The sequence below is a fragment of the Danio rerio genome, chromosome 1 (genome assembly GCF_052040795.2).
Source record: "Danio rerio strain M-AB ecotype USA chromosome 1, GRCz13ab, whole genome shotgun sequence".
In the NCBI taxonomy this organism is placed as follows: Eukaryota; Metazoa; Chordata; class Actinopteri; order Cypriniformes; family Danionidae; genus Danio; species Danio rerio.
The window spans coordinates 10,199,474-10,221,529 of record NC_141021.1 but is presented as its reverse complement, the minus strand read 5'-3'; the positions used below and the strand labels follow the sequence as shown (position 1 = coordinate 10,221,529).

At 36.2% G+C, this 22,056-nt stretch overlaps 1 protein-coding gene across 5 annotated transcripts in view; it reads left to right on the top strand.

Annotated features, from left to right (window-relative positions):
- The first annotated feature begins 208 nt into the window (after positions 1–208).
- The window catches only part of grin2ab (glutamate receptor, ionotropic, N-methyl D-aspartate 2A, b), a 163,787-nt gene continuing 141,939 nt past the window's right edge, over positions 209–22,056 (top strand). The window contains exons 1-4 of one of the 5 annotated variants that reach the window (XM_087236685.1): positions 209–260; positions 8,041–8,091; positions 11,286–11,425; positions 11,975–12,160. Coding sequence is in view for 1 of the 5 variants with exons in the window: in XM_087236686.1 (XP_087092812.1) it covers positions 240–260 (21 nt within the window). In the remaining 4 variants the exon portion in view is untranslated. Of the gene's footprint in view, positions 261–8,040; positions 8,092–10,913; positions 11,426–11,974; positions 12,161–22,056 lie in introns of those variants that run through there. The other 4 variants (XM_087236684.1, XM_087236683.1, XM_087236682.1 and 1 more) reach the window with 4 other exon arrangements.

The window sequence follows — 22,056 nt, the reverse complement described above, 5'->3', positions numbered from 1 at the left end:
AAGATTATTAGCTACCAACAGTACGAGCAGAAAAATATCTTACTGTACGTGTTGTAAGCTACCTGGAGTTCCCGCGTTTCTGTAGAGCCAGAGTTTTAACGGTGGGCCAGCGCGCGTTCGCATTTGTGTTTTCAGATGCTGTAGTTCCTCCTCCAGCCAACAGAAGTCTCCCCGTTCTCTAATTATTGAGGCAACGTTGTAATTGAACGCACCTGCGTTGTTTACCGCTTGTTTGTTTAATGGCCGGGATTACATTGTCGGTAAGTCTTGATATTGTTACACGATTCTCTTTTGCATGCTACTCATGTTTTTGCTTTGTTTGAATTTGCCTTGTTTAAGTGATTAGTTTTGGCTTTTCCTTGCCTCCCTTATTCAAATTTATTCAAGTGTTGTTTGTATAACGCATTTCACAATAACTTGTTTCAAAGCAGCTTTACAAAAAGTGCACATTATTAGGCCTACAATCAAATTCAGAAAAGTTAAGGTTATACCATAAGTTAATTAGTCCCTAATAACTTTAACTGATAAACTAGTAGGTTATCTAATATCTTTTAACAGTTAACGTTATATAAACCTAGTTAACCTGTAGTTATATAGTATAGCCTATGAGTGATGTCTATATGTGCACGTTTAATCAAGTCTATTTGTGTATTAAGTGTGTTGTCCTAATTGATGTAAACGTGTGTTGAGGTAATGCATTACAAGCAGAGCGAGTTACATAAGAATATTACTCTTCTAAGTAATGCATTACTTAAAAAAAAAAAAAAAAGTAGTAATATTTGAGTTACTTTTTAAAAATTTAAAGCAGCTTACTTAAATTTAGATGAGAAAATGTTCATTATTTTGAAGACATGGAAGAAAACGAATTGTGCTTGAAAATGGTTTGTACTTTAATAATTCACTAATTAGACAAACATCACAAAAGTAGCAAACGCAATGCTTTAAACTTTAGAACTCAGAAATTCTCAGAAGAAAGTATTATCCTACATTATTATTTTGCGATGCGTTTTTTTTGAAAGGTGTAGGTGATAGTTGTTAATTGCAGAGCTCCTTTATTAAAAAAAATAATAATAATGACCCTGCAGGTTTTGAATGTGATATGAAAAAGTAACTCAAAAGGAATGTAATGCATTACTTTCCTTAAAAAAAATAAGTAGCGCAACTAGTTACCTTTCAGGAAGGTAACTCAATATTGTAATGCTTTACTTTTAAGACTAACTTTTCCCAACACTGGTAAACATACATAGTTTGTTACAGAATTAATGTTTGACTTCTGCTTATTCAATCCTCAATTTTCCAATTTTTTTTCGCTTTGTCACGGGAATGGATGTGACTATAACTAGCACCATTTATTGAAAACATATAGATGTTTGGATGCTGAATAATAATAGACAAGATTAGTTTAAAAAGTCATGATTAGTGCTTTTCTTGACATTTTCTAATTTTCTTTAGCCATAAAAAGTTTTTTTTTTTGTGGTATTTTAAAGTCTTTATTTGTTTTCATATACGTGTATTCATTATTACTGCATTTTATTAGCAAAAACTTTTTTTTTTCTTGTTAATGCCAATAATGATGTTGACATGATGTTCAATTATTCAGAGAACTCTAAAAAATTCATTGCTTGGTATATTGTTCTGTAAACACAGTTTTACAGTTTACTCTCTGTAAACGGGTGTTCATGTTGAGTGGGAAAAGCATCATTCATTACATGGCTAGCAATAGAAGCTGTGGTTTTTAAGGTCATTTTGGTTAGGGGTGATTTTGTCCCTCGCTTTCTTGTTTATGTGGTGGGTGAAAAATATGAGCATAACATTGTCCAGCTGGCTCTTTATGAGCTCTTGCAATATTGTACACCTTGCTCATTAGTATTCAGAAGAGCCCTCAAATTCTCTCCCCATTCATCTCATTAATTGGATCATCTGACTGAAATTACCACCATCAAAAAGGAAATTATCCTGTAAGTATGTTGACCAGATGTTGCACTTTTTGCCAGAACAGTCGGCCTAACATAAAGTAGGTGTTTTATGTATAGGACAAATTTCAGACAAATCTGGAAACGTGACAAGGGGCTTAAATAGTTCACTGACCCTCAAATGACAGGACATCTGGCTTTGCTGTACACTGTATGCATTAGGTTTGTATTAGGACATTTTCGACCTCTCTAATTAGCTAATCAGCTCAAAGCTTGTGATTTTTAAATGCAAATTCAGAATTTAAATTAATGTAATGACAAGGCAGATATTTTAATTACACTTGGATGTTATGATCCGGAGGAAGAAGAAACTGGTCCATATTCAATTCAATTCAGCTTTATTTGTATAGCGCTTTTAAAATGTAGATTGTGTCAAAGCAGCCTCACATAAATGGTCATAGTAACTGGATCAGGGTAGTTCAGTTTTTAATGTTTAAGTTCAGTTCAGTTTAGCTCAGTTCAGTGTGGTTTGAAGTCATTATTGAGAGTCCAAACACTGAAGAGCAAATTCATCAATGAGTAGCTTTTCAGATCCTGAACCATGCAAGCCAGTGGCGACAGCGGAGAGGGAAAAAAAACTTCACCAATAGGAGAGTGAAGAAAAAAAACCTTGAGAGAACCAGACTCCGTTCGGCACGACCATTTTAATTTCTCCGCTGGCTAAAAGTCTTGTGCAGAGCTGCAGTCTCAGCAGTGGAGGCTGGAAGCTGGCCTCAGCGAAGACTCGTCTGTCCCTGGAGCGCCACTGGAATCAGTCTCATGCTCTCCACTCCCCCCTGACCAACAGCACAGCAGCAGCTCAGGATACGGCCTGGTATGAACTGTAGCAGTTACAGACAAAGTCTGTGTCAAAGTTAGGCGTGGGATAATAAGGTATATCGAGATTTAGAAAAGTCAAAGTATTAAAACTACCCAAATTTTTTGTAATACCGTTCCTTAGGTATGTGTAAGATTCTTTTATTTACGTTTTGTTTTAGGTTTTTTAGGACAACAGTATCTCCAGCAGAAAAGATATCCAAAGATGCTGTTTTAAATTGTAAAAAAAATGTGTTTTTGAAACTAATGAAGAAATAACTAAAAAAATATTTAGCCTGACATGTTTACTGCTCAAATTTCAAAATATTGTAAAGTTTCTAAAAAATAAAATGTATGTTATGTTTAAAGGGGAAAAGTTGACAATTAAAAAGAACATATTTTAGAACAGTATTTACAATACCGTAAAACTTCATATTTTTATCCAAGATTATCATGTCGTCAGGATGTTATTCCGGCCCATGCCTAGTCAAAGTCTGACAAAGTCCCATACATGATAGTCTGTGCTCCTTCCTTTAATAGCAATCGGCCAGCGAATCCCCATTGCTTCATAGTTTATGGTATCTAAAATCAGAAAAATGACTGGAACAAAAGAAGCACTCGGTTAGCTATACTGTGGTGTTGTTACTGTGAAAATGAACTTTAACTCTTTATTCCCAGCAGACCGAATCTCCATCTGTCAGTGATCGTCATTTTCATGTCATGATCAGCACCATGATCCTCCGCGCTCCACTAGTATCTAAAATGAAAGGCACATTTACGTTTGACCAGAACCGGCACTTCATATTTGGTAATGTATCATATCGACGTCAATGGGTTCAAGATAAAGATCCAAACCCAACACTATTCATTTATTTGGTTCTGAGTCGACTATTTTGTTAGATAGTCAATAGTTGTAAACGGTGCACTTTCTGATTCAAACCTCAGCTGGATGTTTTCATTCACTTAGTGCTGTTACACACACTACATGGAAGCTTATTTTCAAGAACCCATAATAGGGGTTCTTTAAACATAGAAGCTCTGAAAATCTGGTTATTTTGTTATCTATAATGTACAGTATCTCATGGGTTTACTTAATTAGTATTTTAGTAATTTATTTGTTTGATGCAATGTAATAATACTTCATTCATTATTTAGCACCACTTACACATTACATTTAGTATCAGGACTGCACTGAATGTGTAAAGTAGGATACAGTGCAAGAAACTGAATTGTTAACTACAAAATTGGTCATCCTAAAATAAATTTTTTTTTTGCCTTCCCGAGTGAATAGATTATTTTGTTTGAGGAAGATATGAAAAACTGTTCTCTTTCTTGCACTTATTGCTATGATTTAGATGAAGATGGGCCCACATTTTAATTTACAGGCTAGAGATCATTTTAAATAAATTATAAACAAAGCATCGCTCTATCTTTAGCTTATGTTCTGTGCAGTATGTGATTTTTCACTGTATAATAAATGTGAAACCATGCATGTTACACGTGAGGCCATGCATGTGCATCCCAGCTCATGCACACGCATTTGTTTTTGTATGTTGTGTACAAAGATAGATGTAGAATGAAGTATTAGGGCTAAGACTGAGATTAATTTCTGCTGATTGCAAATGTTCATTTGCATAATTGCATAATTATTATAGGGTAAACACTGTCTCAGTTTTAAATTACTCGCTTAGACTCTAGATATTTGTAGGATAGGGGTGTTAAAAAAGGCAAAAAGTTCTAGGAGTACTTTTAAAGTGGTCATGACATGAGAAATCAAATTGGCTTAATGTGTTAACAAACACATATTTGCAAATTTCATAGCTTAAAATGTCCCGCCAGTTTAAATAAGGTATTGATTTAATCAAAGTTTAAATAATTGTTGATTTGACTATTTCCAAATCTTCTTTTTACCTGGAAACTGCACTGAAACGTGTTTTTGCAGATTTGCATTTATTTATTTATTTATTTATTTTGGTTTGCAAAGAAATAACCATTCAAATTGATCCCAAATTAACATTATAATATATTTTAAAAATTCATGTTGTGACTCTTTTAATAAAAATAAAATCCAATTAGACGATGACAGTGTTCTAAAAATATCATAGATCATCAAAGCTGTGCATCAAATCTGCCATGCAAACATTATTAGAGTAAAACACTGCTGTTCTACTAAGAGAATGTATGTTTGTGAGTGTGTGCGCACATTGTGTGTGTGAGGGGGGGTGTGAGTGTGTGTTTTATGTAATGTAGCATGGTCTGTTTGGTAACAAAAGTGGTGACACTGAAAATTGGGTTACCATGGAGACAGAATTTTCCCACTTTTTTGTGCTCATGACAGACTCATGCAAACCTCTCTTCCATTTCTTTTTAACTCCTTTATTTCTTAATTCCTCCTTCATTTATTCATGAAGTTGAGCAGATTTTTCATGCTGTCGCCGTTGTGTTGTGCACCAACTTGGTCTTGGCTGGAATTAAAATTCAACTATGTTCAGTAAACAGATGTATGTTTGTGGATGTGAAATGTGTATTTTAAAGGGAGGATGAAAAGTAACTAAGCCATAGGGATGCATGTTTTTGGAAAAACCTAATATTTGCAATATTTTATTTTTTCTGCGATAAGTAATACTTTATGAATACAGTTTCACAAGATAATTTGAAGAGCTCTATTTGTGTTATGTGAGTGACGCTGACAATGAAGTTGACGATCCACGTGCAGTTCATTACAAGAATGGTCAGGCAGGCAAAGGTCAATCACAGGAGCAAACGGGTACATACAGAGTAATCCAAAGTTGTGGTCAAAGAACAGACAAATGGTTGGTACAGGTAGTGATGAATCAAAATGATAACACAAGGTCAAAACACGGCTAAATTAAACATGGAAAACTGCATCATAATGGTCACAGATAAACAAGACTCAGTAATTTGTGTGTGTGTGTGTCTCTCTGTCTTTTAAAGTCCAAGTAATCATTACATAACGATCCTCCGGCTGTGTTTGTGTGTAATCAAGGTGGAACAGGTGTGAGTGTGTGGTGCATGACTGAGTTGTAGTTCTTTTGGTGGCAGAATTGTAGTTCTGAGTGAAAGTGACTGATTCCCAGTGATCTACAAGCCTGGATCGCTGGTGATTGTGACAGTTTGACGGCTTTTGGTGTGTCTGACAGTATTGAGGTACAGAAATTGAATAATCACAACACAAAAAAAGTTTTTTCTTTCTTTTGCTTTGTCTCATTTATAGTCAAAATATCTTGTTTTCATCTTCAGAAGAAATAAGTCAAAATAAATAGTTCTTCCTTTTTTTCTTTTCCTTTCCAATGGGGTAAGGAAAATAATCATGTTTTTGCTTTGAAAGGTAGATATTTGGACTAGATACAAGACAAAAATTCTAAATAAGAATAAAATGTTCCCGGATAAATAATTAAATGCAATTAGTCATTGTTATACTTCCAAATATCATAATCTTTTGTGCCCAAATGTTCTAAACTTTCTTGAAATGCTCAGTCAGAGGTCTTAAAAACATGAAAATGGTAAACTTTTACTCTGTTATGGTTACACTTAGCCGTGACTCTACAAATCGCATATGTTCTGTAGCTCCTGGTCAACTCTAGACTATTTTGAGGGATGTAAACTAAAACAATGGTGCCAGCAAATTTCCTGTTTTACACTTTTAATTTCTACAGTCACATATTGATAAATAATGTTATGATGGCTGTTTTAACATTAAGCTATAATCGAATTGCCTCTTTACAGTTATAAAATAGTTTGATAACAAGCAGGAAATGTTCAAGGGCTTATGACATGATCACATTGAAATGGTCTATAATTCAGACTCAACATTGCAGATCTTGCGATGTGACTATTGCAGATGCGCACATTGGGATATTGATGCTGAAACATCATATAGTGCCGCCCTACATTAAAAGCCTTTATATCAATAAAATGGGAGATGCTGTTGCCAAAGCATGTTGTTTGTGTACAGCCGTCTGCTTAAAAGAAAATGTCTCTAAATTTATGATCTTCTCGGTGGTAAAATTGTTTCATTATAAGCTTTCTGGATAATTACCTGTGACTCCTTTCAAGTCAGTTCTGGGCTTTAATTTAATAAGTAAACAACTACTAATTTGACCCAGTTTAACTCCGCATTAGGGCTGATTTGATACACACGAATACCTGCTGTCTTTAAATGATTCCCACACAATATAAAGGATTTTTTAAGTAATTGCATCAGATACTCCGGAGCTTCAATAGCGCTTCCTTGCCCACACATAAACATAACCTGTGTTGTCTAATTAGACAATGAAATAATGAATAGCCGGTTTAGCTAGAATAAATAGATTTTATAAAACAAATAACATTAGGCGTTTCTTAAACACTTTCATTCAAACTAATTGGCATTGCCTTGAGGATATACTAGATTTTATCACAACCAATGACCTTAATATTGGTAGTGCAGTTTTCTACTGTTGGAGCCACAGGGATGTGTGTTCAGATTTTAGGCTCTGCTACTATAAAGGTTATTACTAATTTGAATTGTTCTGATGTGTTTTGTATAGGAGATCTTATTTGATGTGGGGAAAAAAAGAAAAATCATACTTGCCAAAGCAAATCAGAGTTCCCTTTGAGCCATGAATTTGCATTATTTGCTCAAGCAAGCAGATAATGGGCATAGGTTTCCAAACTTAGATCCACAGACATGGATAATCACAATGGACCTGCTGTTACAAATGGTAAAGTTTATCATCTTGGAATTTGTTCAGTGGACTGTAAAGCATCCCTATCCAGCCTATTCTGCAACATGATTGGACAGTTGAGAGCGCCAAAAATGCTGGGGGTACAAAAATACAGCAATGCATTGTGATATATGAATGCTTTTTATAAGTTATATCCGAATTGCTTTAAAAAGGTTTGCATGCATGTGTGGGATATAGCTTGTCGAAATGGATCATTACGGAATACTAATATTAGTATATAAAAGTTGACCTATGAATATCACAATGCCCGTGAGGAGAAACGGTTAGACGGAGAATGTTCCTAAGGCAGCTTGTGTATGAATGCATGTGTGTTTATTCAGTGGTTAAATGATATATACATTAAATGGTTTTGTAGTGTTACATCAAACATAGTTTCTTGGTAACCATAAAATAGGAAGCTGGTTATTGGGTGTTGTGAATAGCTGTGAAAGAAATTCTTTCAAAGATTGTAGCATTCGGCCATCTCTTTTAGAGTATGAATGCATCATAATTCTAATATGAGGATGTTATTCTTGTTTTTTCAGAGGGCACCAGTGGCAGTCCTGACTCACCTTCCCGAGGCGATTCATGCCTAGGTGGAAACTGAATTTTTTTTTTTTTGGTTGTACTTTCATGTTCTATTTTTGGAAATTGATCTTTAAAACAAACATCAATGTGGCTGAAATGTGCTAAAACATAGCTGAGTTCTCTGATTCGAATGTTATCACTCGATGGAATGGGCGTTATCAATAGTTATCAGCTGATCGATATGGGCCAGTAGGGGCCTTCTGCACATACTAGTAGGCTCAGAAGGCTGTAATCATCCATCCACATGGTTAATCAGCTATCCGCTTGTTAAGTGTGACGTCACGCGAAGTGGCTTCTGGGTCCAAGCGGTCTAATCAACTGAATGGGGAGACTCATGAAATGGTAATAATAAACGTTTACAAAGCGATTTAAGGCTTTCGAAAGTCACGATCGCAGTATATATGTCCATGCCTAATATACAATGGCCAGAAAGTGATTATTTTTTTTAAATTGTTAAAATTTTGGTATTTGTTATGCAGCAAGCCCAGAGATTGTTGTTTACACTATGATTTTATATAAAATCAACTTTAATGTGTGATAGGAATAAAACGTGATCATAAACAATGATCTCTCCACTCAAATGAATGGCGGCTTGGACCCGGAAACGGTATACATACGTCACAAATACGTCACCACTTAACAAGCGGATAGATCACACAGCTGCAGCCAGAGGTTAACGAGATTTCCCATTTATTGCATTTTATTACGTCTACCTCAACCTTAAACCCAACCATCTCAGTAATGTAAAATCAGATCTGGACTCTTCTCTATTAGTAAAGCTGATTAACCATGGAAATTATTTATATTGTTAATTTAAATTTCTCATTATTGTATTTTATTAACCCTAAACCCAACCGTCGCAGTAATGTGGAAACAGATCTGGACTCTTCTCTATTAGTAAAGCTGATTAACCATGAGAATTATTTATATTATTTATTAAATTTTCCATTTTATTAACGTCTAACCCTACCCTTAACCCAAACGTCACAGTAATTAAACAGATCTGGATCTGGAGTCTTCTCTATTAGTATAACTCAGGGGTGTGCAAACTTGGTCCTGGAGGGATGGTGTCCTGGTGAGTTTAGCTCCAATTTGCTTCAACACACCTTCCAGGAAGTTTCTAGTATCTAGTGAGAGCTTGGTTAGCTGGTTCAGATGTGTTTGATTTAGAATTGAAGCTAAACTCTTCAGGACACCGGCCCTTCAGGACCGAGTTTGGACACCCCTGGTATAGCTGATTAACCATGAGAATAGTTTATATTATAAATTAAACTTCCCATTGATTGTATTTTATTATTGTCTACCCTAAATACAACCGTCGGAGTAATGTGAAAAAAGATCTGGAGTCTTCTCTATTAGTTGATTAACCATAAGAATTATTTACATTGTTGATTAAATTTCCCATCAATTGTATTTTATTTTAGTCTTCCCCTACCCCAACCATAAACCCAACCATCACAATATGTGAAAACAGATCTGGGTCTGGAGTCTTCTCTATTAGTATAGCTGATGATTACAGCCTTCTGAGCCTACTAGTATGTGCAGAAGGCCACTACTGGCCCATGCCTATCAGCTGATATCCCCTGATAACGCCCATATATAATGAGTGATAACATTCGAATTGGGTGCACTCTAATAGAACATTTCAATGTGATCATGTCATTGGCCCATAAACATTTCCCGCATGTTATCAAATTATTTCATAACTGTAACAAGAGGCAATTCAATCATAACTTGATGTCAAAACAGCTATCATGACATTATTTATCAATATGTGACTCTTTTTGCATTCTCGGAAGCTGTAGAAATTAACAATTTAAAACAGGAAATATGCTGGGACCATTGTTTTTTGTTTATATCCCTCAAAATGGCCTATAGTAAATGCAGAATAAGGAATTAGTCAAAAAAAAAATGCAAAAGAGCTGATGAACGTGTAGAATTTGATCAATTCAGGTGAAACTTTCTGTGAAGATGCCGCAGATTTGGACATGACCAGAAAACATACTTTTTCAAAAAAGGGATACAAGTGTTTGCATTTAAAATCCGCTTATGTGTGAGGGTACACGTGCCTTCTGTGTATCTACTTCATAATCTGAAGTTTAAAGACTGAGTGCACTTGTCAGGCAGTTTTCCTTTGACCGAGTGAATGATCTTAAAGCATAAAATCATTTGATTTAATTGCATGAGTTGTGGATCAAAACGGCTCCCGTGGATCTCCTGCAGGGAAATTACACAGCTGGGAGAGTCTGACTCATAACGAGCCTCCAATTTTGGCGCAAACGGAGCAAGCCCAAAATCACCGTTTTCATTGAGACAGACAGGAGTCGCTTCGTTGAACTGTTTTGCTCTCTTTAACACGTGGAGGCGACAGTGGATGGGACATGGTTTTGCAACATCGAAGGGGAAAATGACTTGTTTACTGAGGCGTCGTGTGATTGAGATTTTTCCACAGTTTTGACGCGCCCGTCGTGCGCAGGGACTGTTAATGGCGCTCATTATCATTTGACTGTATTCATGTGAGAGAGAGAGAGAAAGAGAGAGAGAGAGAGAGAGAGAGAGAGAGAGAGAATCTAATATCTACTCGACTCATGGAGTGTGCGTCTGAGAGCAATGGTCTGTAAAGTTGGGTGGAAATATGAACGCGCCTCACAACCAATTTCCCCCCTCAAATAGATAAGCGACGAGACTACTCTGTTTGCTTTGACAGGCAGACAATCAGCACATCTACTACTCCGAAATGTATGTTTATGTTTTATTATGGGCGGTAAGGTAGGAGAATTGAGTTGAATTTGGCGCGGAGCGCGTGGGAGGCATTGGCAAGTACAGTCTCAATTCCGCGCTGAGATGTTAAGGAGCGTACACGCGCTCGACAGTTTACCATGATGTCTCGAGTTCAGTCGATGCTGTCGCAGAGGAATCTCCATCCAAAATAGATCTCATCCCCGTTATCGACGTTTAAACGACTGAATACGGCGTGTTGCTGTTGTTTTCTCCAAAAGGATGCGATATTGACGGAATCCCCCCTCAGAGGAGGCACGCGGACCTGTTCCACAAGCTCCACTGCGGAAAGCGCTCGAGACTCAGAAATAAATAACAGAAATATTAGGGTGAAGAAGCTATGTGTGTCGACTGATTGACTGAACGTATTTTTTCTTCGCTTTTTTGGTGAATCTCTGTGTGGAATGGACACGGTAAACACAAGGGCACTGGTGGAATTACGCCGTTGAGAGCGCTGAACTTGACGGATTTGTTTATAAAGAAACAGCAAGGTTATACGACGAAGAGTGAGGACAAGGTGTCATTCTTGACTGGCATTTTGGAAATGTATTGCGAGGATTTTAGGTGAGTTGTTTTCTTTTTTTACTTTAAATAAAACATCAAAGAACGTATTATTCACATTATTTCCATGCCAATTGTAGGGATTTGTTTACTCATAGTCAGATGGGAGTCGTTGGAGCCTCTCGTTGACGAAATCGTCGGCTTATTTTTGTGACGGGAGAAATAATTTCAGTCGCCCTGATGCGCAACACCTGCTGCGCGAGCGAGCGCCCTACATAGAGACAAACCCGCGCGCGCGTGAGGGGAATACACCATACCGGCTGCTATTTAAACACACCGGCTCTCTCACACACCTTTACATCACTGACAGCACTCTCTAAGCTCACTCGTGTGTCTTCTTTAAAACACGATTATGTGTCAGTCTCAGAGGTTACTTGGTTGTGTGCGGGGGAACCGTTGCGCTTCCACGCAGATCAGTTTGCACTGCGAGCCCACTCGCGAAGCCTTTTCTCACTGAACACCAGCGAGAAGTTATAGAAATTCACTAAATATTGAGTTCTGTGATTTTTTTTTCCTAACCTGATTTAAGGATTTTCGTTGACTTTCTTGCAGAACACTGAACACTTAAGCTCCTGTCAAGGTGGTTCGCCGAAGGTCTGAGGAAAAAATGCGCCGAGAAACGCGCCTTCTCTGTGAGGAAATCTTGGTGGATAACATTCAGAAGACATCGGTCAGTTTCACAGATGGCACATTTCAACCCCGACGAGTCTTCTTCACTGACACCTCGTGACACGCAAGGTAAGAGATGTTTTAAATATTGAACGTCTGCTAATAGGTGTGAAGGGGCTGGCGGTGGAGATCCGACAGGGGGCGCCGTTGTTTCGCGGTTTCAGACTTAACTGGGAATGAGGGACTTGCAGATTTGGGTGCAGTCACGTTGTCCAAGCACATTTTTGATGTTTTCCTCTTGCTTACAGGACCAGGCCTGAAATAGTCCTTCCTGCTATGGAAGATTCAATTTTAGAAGCTAAAAGATTTTGAAACCGCCCCCTCCCTACCCACACATGCATGTATAGAGACACTTATGCACGTCTGAATGAGATGACCTTACCGAACACCCAGATATGTAGCAATGGATTCTTACAGTTGTTACATTGGAAAAATCTTTTCATGGCTTAAATGGTTAGTTCAGCCCAAACTGAAAATGTTGTCATCATTTACTCAGCCTTCACTTGTCACAAACCTGCGTGAGTTTCTTTCTTCTGTTGAACATAAAAGAAGTTCTTTTAAAAGATGTTGGAAACCTGTAACCATTGACTTCCAATGTATTTGTTTTACTGCTATGGATGTCAGTGATTACATCTATCTAGCCTGTTCTAAAATGTCCTCTTTTGAGCTAAACAGAAAAAGGAAACTCATAAATGTGTGAAAATGAGTGTGAGTAAATATGAATTGTTGGGTGAGCTCTCCCTTTAAGACAGAGACATCATTTACACATGTTTGTGAGCAAAGAAACAGTGCTTCACACAGGTTTAAAATATACTTGTGGTGGTAGCCGGATTGAAAAACACTTTTTACCCATAGCACATGATTACCTACATGCCACAAAAAAGGGATTTTTAACAATAAAATAAAAAATACACTATTTGTTTTACTTTTATTAGGCTGGCTTGAGAAACAAGCCAGACTACTGAAATCCTATTTAAACTTATTATTTTTTTTATATATTATTCTTCTTCTTCTGAGACTAAAATTCAAAATCTATCTCCTCCTAGAGCTTTCGAGCTATGACCCCCAAACTCACACCAGACCTCCAAACTATTCTGACTCGGTATGCCATATCTTTTCCGACTGATCCGACTTTCGATTTTCCGAAAAACGTCCCGGGACCGTCGGAAAAATCCCATAGACTTAACATTGGACCAAACTTTGTGACCTTATAACTCTGCGTCAGACTGTCACACAGACTTCTAATAGGCTCATTTAACTCAGACTACCTAACTGCCAATAACTGATGAGGTTTTAACTTTCTGGCCACGCCCTAGCAACCACTTTTGGACCCTAGAAACTGTCCCATAGACTTCCATTCAAAGGACTCTCATTGACTTAACATGGGATCAAAATTTGTGAGCTCATAACTCTGCATCAGACTGTCATACAGACTAATGGCTGAGCTGATTTAACTCAGACTACCAAACTGCCAATCACTGATGAGCTTTTAACTTTCTAGCCACACCCTAACTACCAGATACTGCACCCTAGCAACAACTGTCCCATAGACTTTTATTGCAAAAGACTGTCATTGACTTAACAATAGATCTAACTTTGTGACCTCAAAACTATCTATCTATCTATCCTTTTTCAAACTGCTTTTATCTTCTATCTATCTATCTATCTATCTATCTATCTATCTATCTATCTATCTATCTATCTATCTATCTATCTATCTATCTATCTATCTATCTATCTATCTATCTATCTATCTATCTATCTATCTATCTATCTATAAACTGTTTTTATCTATCTATCTATCTATCTATCTATCTATCTATCTATCTATCTATCTATCTATCTATCTATCTATCTATCTATCTATCTATCTATCTATCTATCTATCTATAAACTGTTTTTATCTATCTATCTATCTATCTATCTATCTATCTATCTATCTATCTATCTATCTATCTATCTATCTATCTATCTATCTATCTATCTATCTATCTATCTATCTATCTATCTATCTATCTATCTATCTATCTATCTATCTATCTATCTATCTATCTATCTATCTATAAACTGTTTTTATCTATCTATCTATCTATCTATCTATCTATCTATCTATCTATCTATCTATCTATCTATCTATCTATCTATCTATCTATCTATCTATCTATCTATCTATCTATCTATCTATCTATCTATCTATCTATCTATCTATCTATCTATCTATCTATAAACTGTTTTTATCTATCTATCTATCTATCTATCTATCTATCTATCTATCTATCTATCTATCTATCTATCTATCTATCTATCTATCTATCTATCTATCTATCTATCTATCTATCTATCTATCTATCTATCTATCTATCTATCTATCTTCGTTTCATACTTTTTAAAACTGTTTAAATTAAACAAACTATTTCCAACAGACTTTCTCAAGCCAGCCTAAAGTTTGTCTCGACGAACTTTAATAATCTAGTTCTATTTAGCATCCATGTGCACCCACTGACGGGTTAAATCTGCTGCTAACATTTTGTATAGTATTACTAAAGCATGTTAGATATGTTTAAATTATGCAGTTTATCATATAAATATATAGCGAATGAGAAACAAATGACATAAAAGAAATCTAAAAAGTGTAAAAATTGCAAGAATAAAAAATTTAATGTAGATATAAATAAGGCAAATGAGTTAATTAACCATTTCTAACCATGTACATATATTTTGCTGCCATTTTACATGTAATTTTGTCCTCTCTGAGTAAGTAGAAAAGTTTTATCTGAGTCGTTTAGATCAAATAATTAATTATGGTGGCTTGAGAAAGCCAATGTGTTATACTACATAAACCTTTTCTTCTTCTTCTTTTAAGATTGCATCTTCTCCTAGACCATTCACACTACAACCACCAAACTAACTCCAAAAGTCCAAAATATACTGAATTAAGTTGCTATATCTTTTCCAACTGATTCGACTTATGGTTTTCTGAAAACTGGCCCGGAAAATTTTGAAAAGTCTCATTGACTTAACATCGGACCAAAATTTATGACCTCATAACTTTGTGCCAGATTGTTATGCAGACTTAAGCTTGAGCTCATTTAACTCGGACTACCAATCTGCCAATCATTGATGATTTTTCAACTAACTAGCCACACCTCAGCAACCACTTACAGCACCTTAGCAAATGACTCATAGGCTTCCATTGTAAAAAAAAATAATAATAAAATAAAACGCTATTGACTTTACATTAGACATACTGTACTAACAACATATCAATTCATGCTAACAATATACTAAGCCATGCTAGAAGCATACTAACGACATACCAATCCATACTAGAAGCATTCTAATCCATACTAGAAACCTACTAACAAACACACCAATCATACTTGAAAGATACTAACAATATACCAATCCACACTAGAAACATACTAATACATAATAGAAACATATTAACATACGAATCATACTAGAAACATACCAACAATATATCAATCCATACTAGAAGCATGTTAACAATATGTTTATTCATGCTATATAATGTTTCTCTCATTCCTGCGGCTGTGTATGCACTGTCAGCTTTAAAGCAAAGCATAAGTAAATCAAGCTTAAAATAAAAATGATGACGGCTTACAAATTGAAACCAAAAGCAGAATCCCGGACAATTTAAAAGATTTAGAAACCCTAGACGGATGCAGTTTTAAGTTCCAAAAAGGCACGTCTCTGCAGAGCACATGAGATTGTCTGTGGAAGTCTGTGGGACAGTTCTTGCGCAAACTCAACGAGAAGTAGGAAACGTGTAGGGTGAGAGTAGGTTTTCCACTAATCAATAGATTGTGGATGTTTGGCTATTTTGCGGATACAAGAAAAGTATAAAATGATGGTAATAAAAAAAAATAAATGTCAGCAAAATTCTTGGGTTTCCGTTAATATACCTGGGCGGCCCACCCAAGTAAAGTCTTTGAGTGGGAAGCACTGCAGAAACGAGCATTTGACCAATGCACTGCCCTTTGGTTAAACATATTTAATGTGCTCTTCTGCTGGAAACCTCACGGCTCAGAATTACCTTATTTTTTGTGCAATTAAAAATTAAAGTTGCTATAATAAACTTTGACTTTTGCAATGCTGTGCAAGATTATCATTCAAACTGTTGCATCAGCATGACAGTATTTGACCAGAAAGACTAAACAGATCATAAAACACAATGTTAGGTGATATCATATTTGTTCTTGAATTTGCTAAACTAATATAGAGGCTTCAGTCATATAAATAGGAATAATATGTTTTGCGCCCTAAACAGACATACACACAAGTGTATAAACTGGTCAGAAAAAGAGGCAGATGGGGGAGGAGGACCTGGTGCAGGTGCTTATTTTGAGAGTACTCATAACTATTGACCCTTCCACCTTTCCACACAGTCAAACTCAGAAATCCACCCACATCCTCCCCATTCGCCTGCGAACAGAAGTGATCTCAGTGGTGATATTCTGCTAACAGAGGAGCCGATCTGCACTTGCCACTTTTCACCATGGTTTTGAATTATGAAATATGGGCTGTGACAGACCTTCAAAAGTGTGGTTGGTACTTTCAGGCATATACTCGAAACCTCACTCGCACAAACACTCCTATTGGCAAGATGTGTCTGGCAATGTTGCTTAAATTTTGATGCGTGAGTAGTGAGTCTTGTTTTTTATGAGCGAAACAAACCTTGGCTGCTTCTCAGTTGTATCCTGCTAGCTTGGGTTGAAGGTGATGCCTAATGCTGCTGAAAACATTACACACCGTTTACTTGTAAAATATCCAACAATTCTGACAGATGCACATGCAGAACGAGGTGTTGAGTGATGTCTTGCATTTGCTAACGTTAAGTGCTACTTCGGGTTAGACTTAAGGGCATGAATGCTTTGCTGGGGCAGCTTTGCCACTATGCCAATTATGGATGTTAGCGAGTTTACTAAATAAGAAAGTTACAGGGGCACCAGAGCACATCTGCTTGTCTCTGGAATCTCTAATATGGTCATTGAGGCATGTACCACTTTTGGACCCTCACAAACTACCAGTGCAACCATCAAGAAAGCAATTAGGCAATTATGTGATTGGCACTAATTAGTATGCTTCACAATACAGCTGAATGTTTTAGCTCTCAGAAGCTAAACCCTCTTACTATCTGCAGTAAGTGTTTGCCAACAATTGAAAACGCATCAATAAATGATTAGTTTTTCAAGTGTTAAGCAAGTCCTTGCTTAATTTATTCAAAAATCACATTGCGACTACATGAGGCGGTAACATCTTCTTTTGTTTTTGAGTTGCTGTCATAAAATATGAATAAAAATATTAGTATATTCAATTACAGGCATATATAAAGGGTCCTGCATTTTGACGTGCTATAATGACATGAATTTAGCATTTTGATATTGTTTATTATTATTCATTATGGCTTAATACATTTATATCACTCAAGATAAAATATTTTAAATATACACTCAACGGCCACTTTATTAGATAAACCTGTCCAACTCCCCATTAATGCAAATTTCCAATTAGCCAATCACATGGCAGCAACTCAATGCATGTGGGCATGTAGACATGGTCCAGATGATCTACTGCAGTTCAAACTGAGCATCAGAATGGGGAAGAAAGGTGATTTAAGTGACTTTGAATGTGGTTTGGTTGTTGGTGCCAGATGGGCTGATCTGAGTATTTTAGAAACTGCATTTTTCATGCACAACTGTCTCTAGGATTTACAGAGAATGGCCTGAAAATATCAAGTGAGCGGCAGATCTTTGGGCGCAAATACCTTGTTGATGCCAGAGGTCAGAGGAGAATGGCCAGACTGGTTCGAGCTGATAGAAAGCTCGTGACAACCGAGGTATGCAGAAGAGCATCTTTGAACGCACAAAACCTTGAACCTCGAGGCGGATGGGCTACAGCAGCAGAAGACCCCTCCTGTCAGCTAAGAACAGGAAACTGAGGCTACAATTCACACAGGCTCACCAAAATTAGACAATAAAAGATTGGAAAAACTTTGCCTGTTCTGATAAGTCTCGATTTCTGCTGTGAGATTCAGATGCTAGGGTCAGAATTTGGCATCAACACCATGAAAGCATAGATCCATCCTACCTTGTATCAACAGCTCAACCTAGTGGCGGTGTAATAGTGTGGTGGATATTTTCTTGGCACACTTTGTAGTTACTCGCAGCCTACCTGAGTATTGTTGCTGACCATATCCATCCCTTTATGAGTACAGTGTAGTCATCTTCTGATGGCTACTTCCAGCAGGATAACACGCCATGTCATAAATCATCTCAGACTGGTTTCTTGAACATGACAATGAGTTCACTGTACTCAAATGGCCTCCACAGTCACCATATCTTAATCTAAGAGAGCACATTTGGGATGTCGTGGGAGATTCGCATCATGGATGTACAGCCGCCAAATCTGCAGCAACTGCATGATGCTATAATGTCAATAGGGGTCAACATTTTTAAGGAATATTTCAAGTACTTTGTTGAATCTATGCCACAAAGGATTAAGGCAGTTCTGAAAGCAAAATGGGGTCCAACCTGGTGCTAGTCAGGTGTACCTAATAAAGTGGCCGGTGAGTGTATGTAATTTACTGAATTTGTCACGTTGCAAGACTAAAAATAAGATATATATATATATATATATATATATATATATATATATATATATATATATATATATATATATATAATTAAATGTATTCTGTTACATAAACACAATTTATTCATTTTATCTAAAAGTGTTGAAAATACAAATTCAAGTCTCCACTAAGTATTTGTGATATCTTCATTTAAAATTTCCAGAGTAAGACTTTTTCAGTTAAGCTCCGCATTTAAGAGCTTCTGCATTAAGCTTGGTCTTTTGTTGAGGACTGGTGATATAAAATGGTAGTATTCGCAGTAGCTGATGGCAGCACATTCTTATCACATCGCTTATTGCTGACCAGCCCAAACAAACTCCCAAAATTCAAGCTGTGCAGACTGTGGGGTTTATTTCATTTTATTGATTTCTGTGTCATGATGAGTATTGATTTTGAATTACATGCCCTAGCACATACAGTATATTAAGAGACAAAGTGACACAATTTCATGATGCTATATGTGTCCGTGTTACCGATGACATTCTCAGCCAGAGCGAAACAGTAAATTGACTCAAGTGCATATATAATTTTCAGCATTGTCCTTTTCATCTGTGGATAGAGGCTATAATAACTCCAAGCTAGTGAATGAATCAGAGGTGCATATATGACTGATGACTGAACTTGAGGGATGAAGCAGGTGTATCCAGTGACATTTCTGAGAGTGGAAAGTTCAGAGTGAATTTGATCAGTCTTGCTATCAAAGCAGGTTTGATAGCGAAGTATTTCTGCCAAGATAAAAGAGGTCAAATAAACTGTAAAAAAAAAAAAAAAAAAAAAAAAAAAAAAATTATATATATATATATATATATATATATATATATATATATATATATATATATATATTTTTTTTTTTTTTTTTTTTTTTTTTTGAAGGGATAACATTAGTCATTCATCCTGCTTTTCTTCATCCTACTTTTGTAAGTACAAAACTAGTAGGATTTTTGTCGTTTTTTAACAAAAAACGAGATGTTTTGAAATATGCTCATGCTGCTGTTTTCCCTTATAGTCAAAAAAAAAATACACTACCTGACAAAAGTCTTATCGTCGATCTCGGTTGTATAAGCAATAATTAATAACTTCTAGTTGATAATTTGGAAAAGTGGCAAAATGTAGATTTTTCTGACAAATCATTTGTTGAACTGCATCCTAGTTATCAAAAATACTGCAGAAATGCTGGATGGCAACATCAATAGCCTGAGGTATCAAAACATTTTTGCTGGCCATTACGTTACAAACCCAAGAGAGGGCAAATTCTTCAGCGGAATAGCGCCTCTTCTCATACTACAGCCTCCACATCAAAGTTCCTGAAAGCAAAGGAGGTCAAGCTGCTCCAGTATTGGCCAGCCCAGTCAACAGAGGTGAACATTATTTAGCATGTCTGGGGTAAGATGCAGGACAAGGCATCCAAAGGATCTTGATGAACTCTGAGAGTCCTGCAAGAACGCTTTCATACCTTGATTTGGAATGGCAAAGATCATATTTTGTTTGGGTAAAATTAGCATAAAAACTGGCCTTTGACATTTATATAAGCCACTTCTGATACCAAATGGTCAACTTGAAGTCAAGTTAGTATTTGCTGTTCCTAAGACTTGTATAGGTGACAAGACTTTTGTCAGGTAGTGTAGAAATGAATGTAGAATGAGTTGCGTCCTCTCTCCCAGCTTGTCACATATTGACACTTGGTCACGACCCTCTTGGATTTATATTGTGACTCATATCCCAAATATTGGTGAGATACGATATCTATTGTGCTCATGTAATATTGCTGGTTTTCATCATAATAAAAGTTTATCACCTGCATAAATCTTGTGTTTTATAGCCTTGCCAATTTGAACTCCTGATATGTGAGCACATGCATTTGAAGCTCCTGCACAGAGAAATAACTTGACTAATCATCATTTATTCTCCCTTATGTGGTTTTAAACATTTATAAGTTTTTCTTAAACACAAGCGAATATTTTGAAGTGAAAATGCTGGTAGCCGGCACCCATTGACTTTCATAGTACTTTTTTTTTCCTACCCTGGATGCCAGCAACCAGCATTTTTCAAAATATCTTCTTTTATGTTCTACTGAAGCAACTCAGATGGAACAAGTGAAGGCTGAGTATTTGGGGTGAATTATCCCTTCAAGTTATCTTACTGTATGTAATCAATAAAAAAATATTATACCCAAACACACAAAATTCATATAAGTGCAGTTATTTGTCAGTGTAAAGAGCTGGGAAAGAAACTGTTACATTAGACCTTTTGTATTAAAATAACATCACCTGATGCTATCCATGTTGTTAATGTGAACAAAAACAGCTCTTGAATAAATAAAATTAATATAAAATGTATTGGATGCAGCTTTTAAATGCACTTGCGAGTAGATAAACATGGAAAGCTGTGTACAGCTCTCTCGGGGAGGAGCTAAGCTGTTTAGATTTCATTGCCAGCCGTGTGCGGTGCTATTTTCAAAGTGACATCGGTTTACATAAAACATGCAGTTTTTCTGTAATCATGTTTATGATTTATGGGAAATATAAAAAAATGAGTGGGTGGATTTTTACCATTCGTACTCACACAGTTATGTTCAAACATCATGTAAAAGAGAGTTGTGCATAATACTGTTGGCCACCTTTAATGTTCAAATTGCTAAATAAAGTGATCGCTCTCTGTGATCAGTCTTTTCATTTACCATGACACAATTGGACATGAGACACACAAGACAGGGTGCCCGGGGGATCTTACAAAGTACTAATAAATCAATATGGAGAAGTTTAAGGCCCTTAAAAAGAATTTAAAAGTCTTAAATGCTATTTTGCAATGTATTCAGTTTTATATTAGTTTTGATTGTGCAGTGTATGACTGTATGCTAAAGTTTGCCTGAATTGAAAATGCGAATATCAGGATGCTGTGTAGTTTATGAAATCAATGATATCCTACTATATTTGACATCATGCTGCTTTGTTTACTGCAGTAACCAAGCAAACACCATTATTTCTGAAATTCTATAGGTGCCAAACTGATCAATTAGCTAGATTTAATCGATTTATATACTGTATATGGAAAAAATGTATTAGTTTTGGATTAGTTTCCTACATTAAAATATAGTAAATATGCTGCAAGTTTAAATCTCGCCAGTGTTTCTAGTTAAATAGTGGTTATAAGGTCTTAAAATATATGGAAAAGTATTTAAAAAGGTCTTAAATGGTATTGAATTTCACTCTGATTCCTGTATATACTCTGCAAGAGCCAATGAGATTTCACAATCAAAGCTGAAGTAATACAATTTCCATGCCAATAGTGTCTTTGCATAATGATGCCAAAG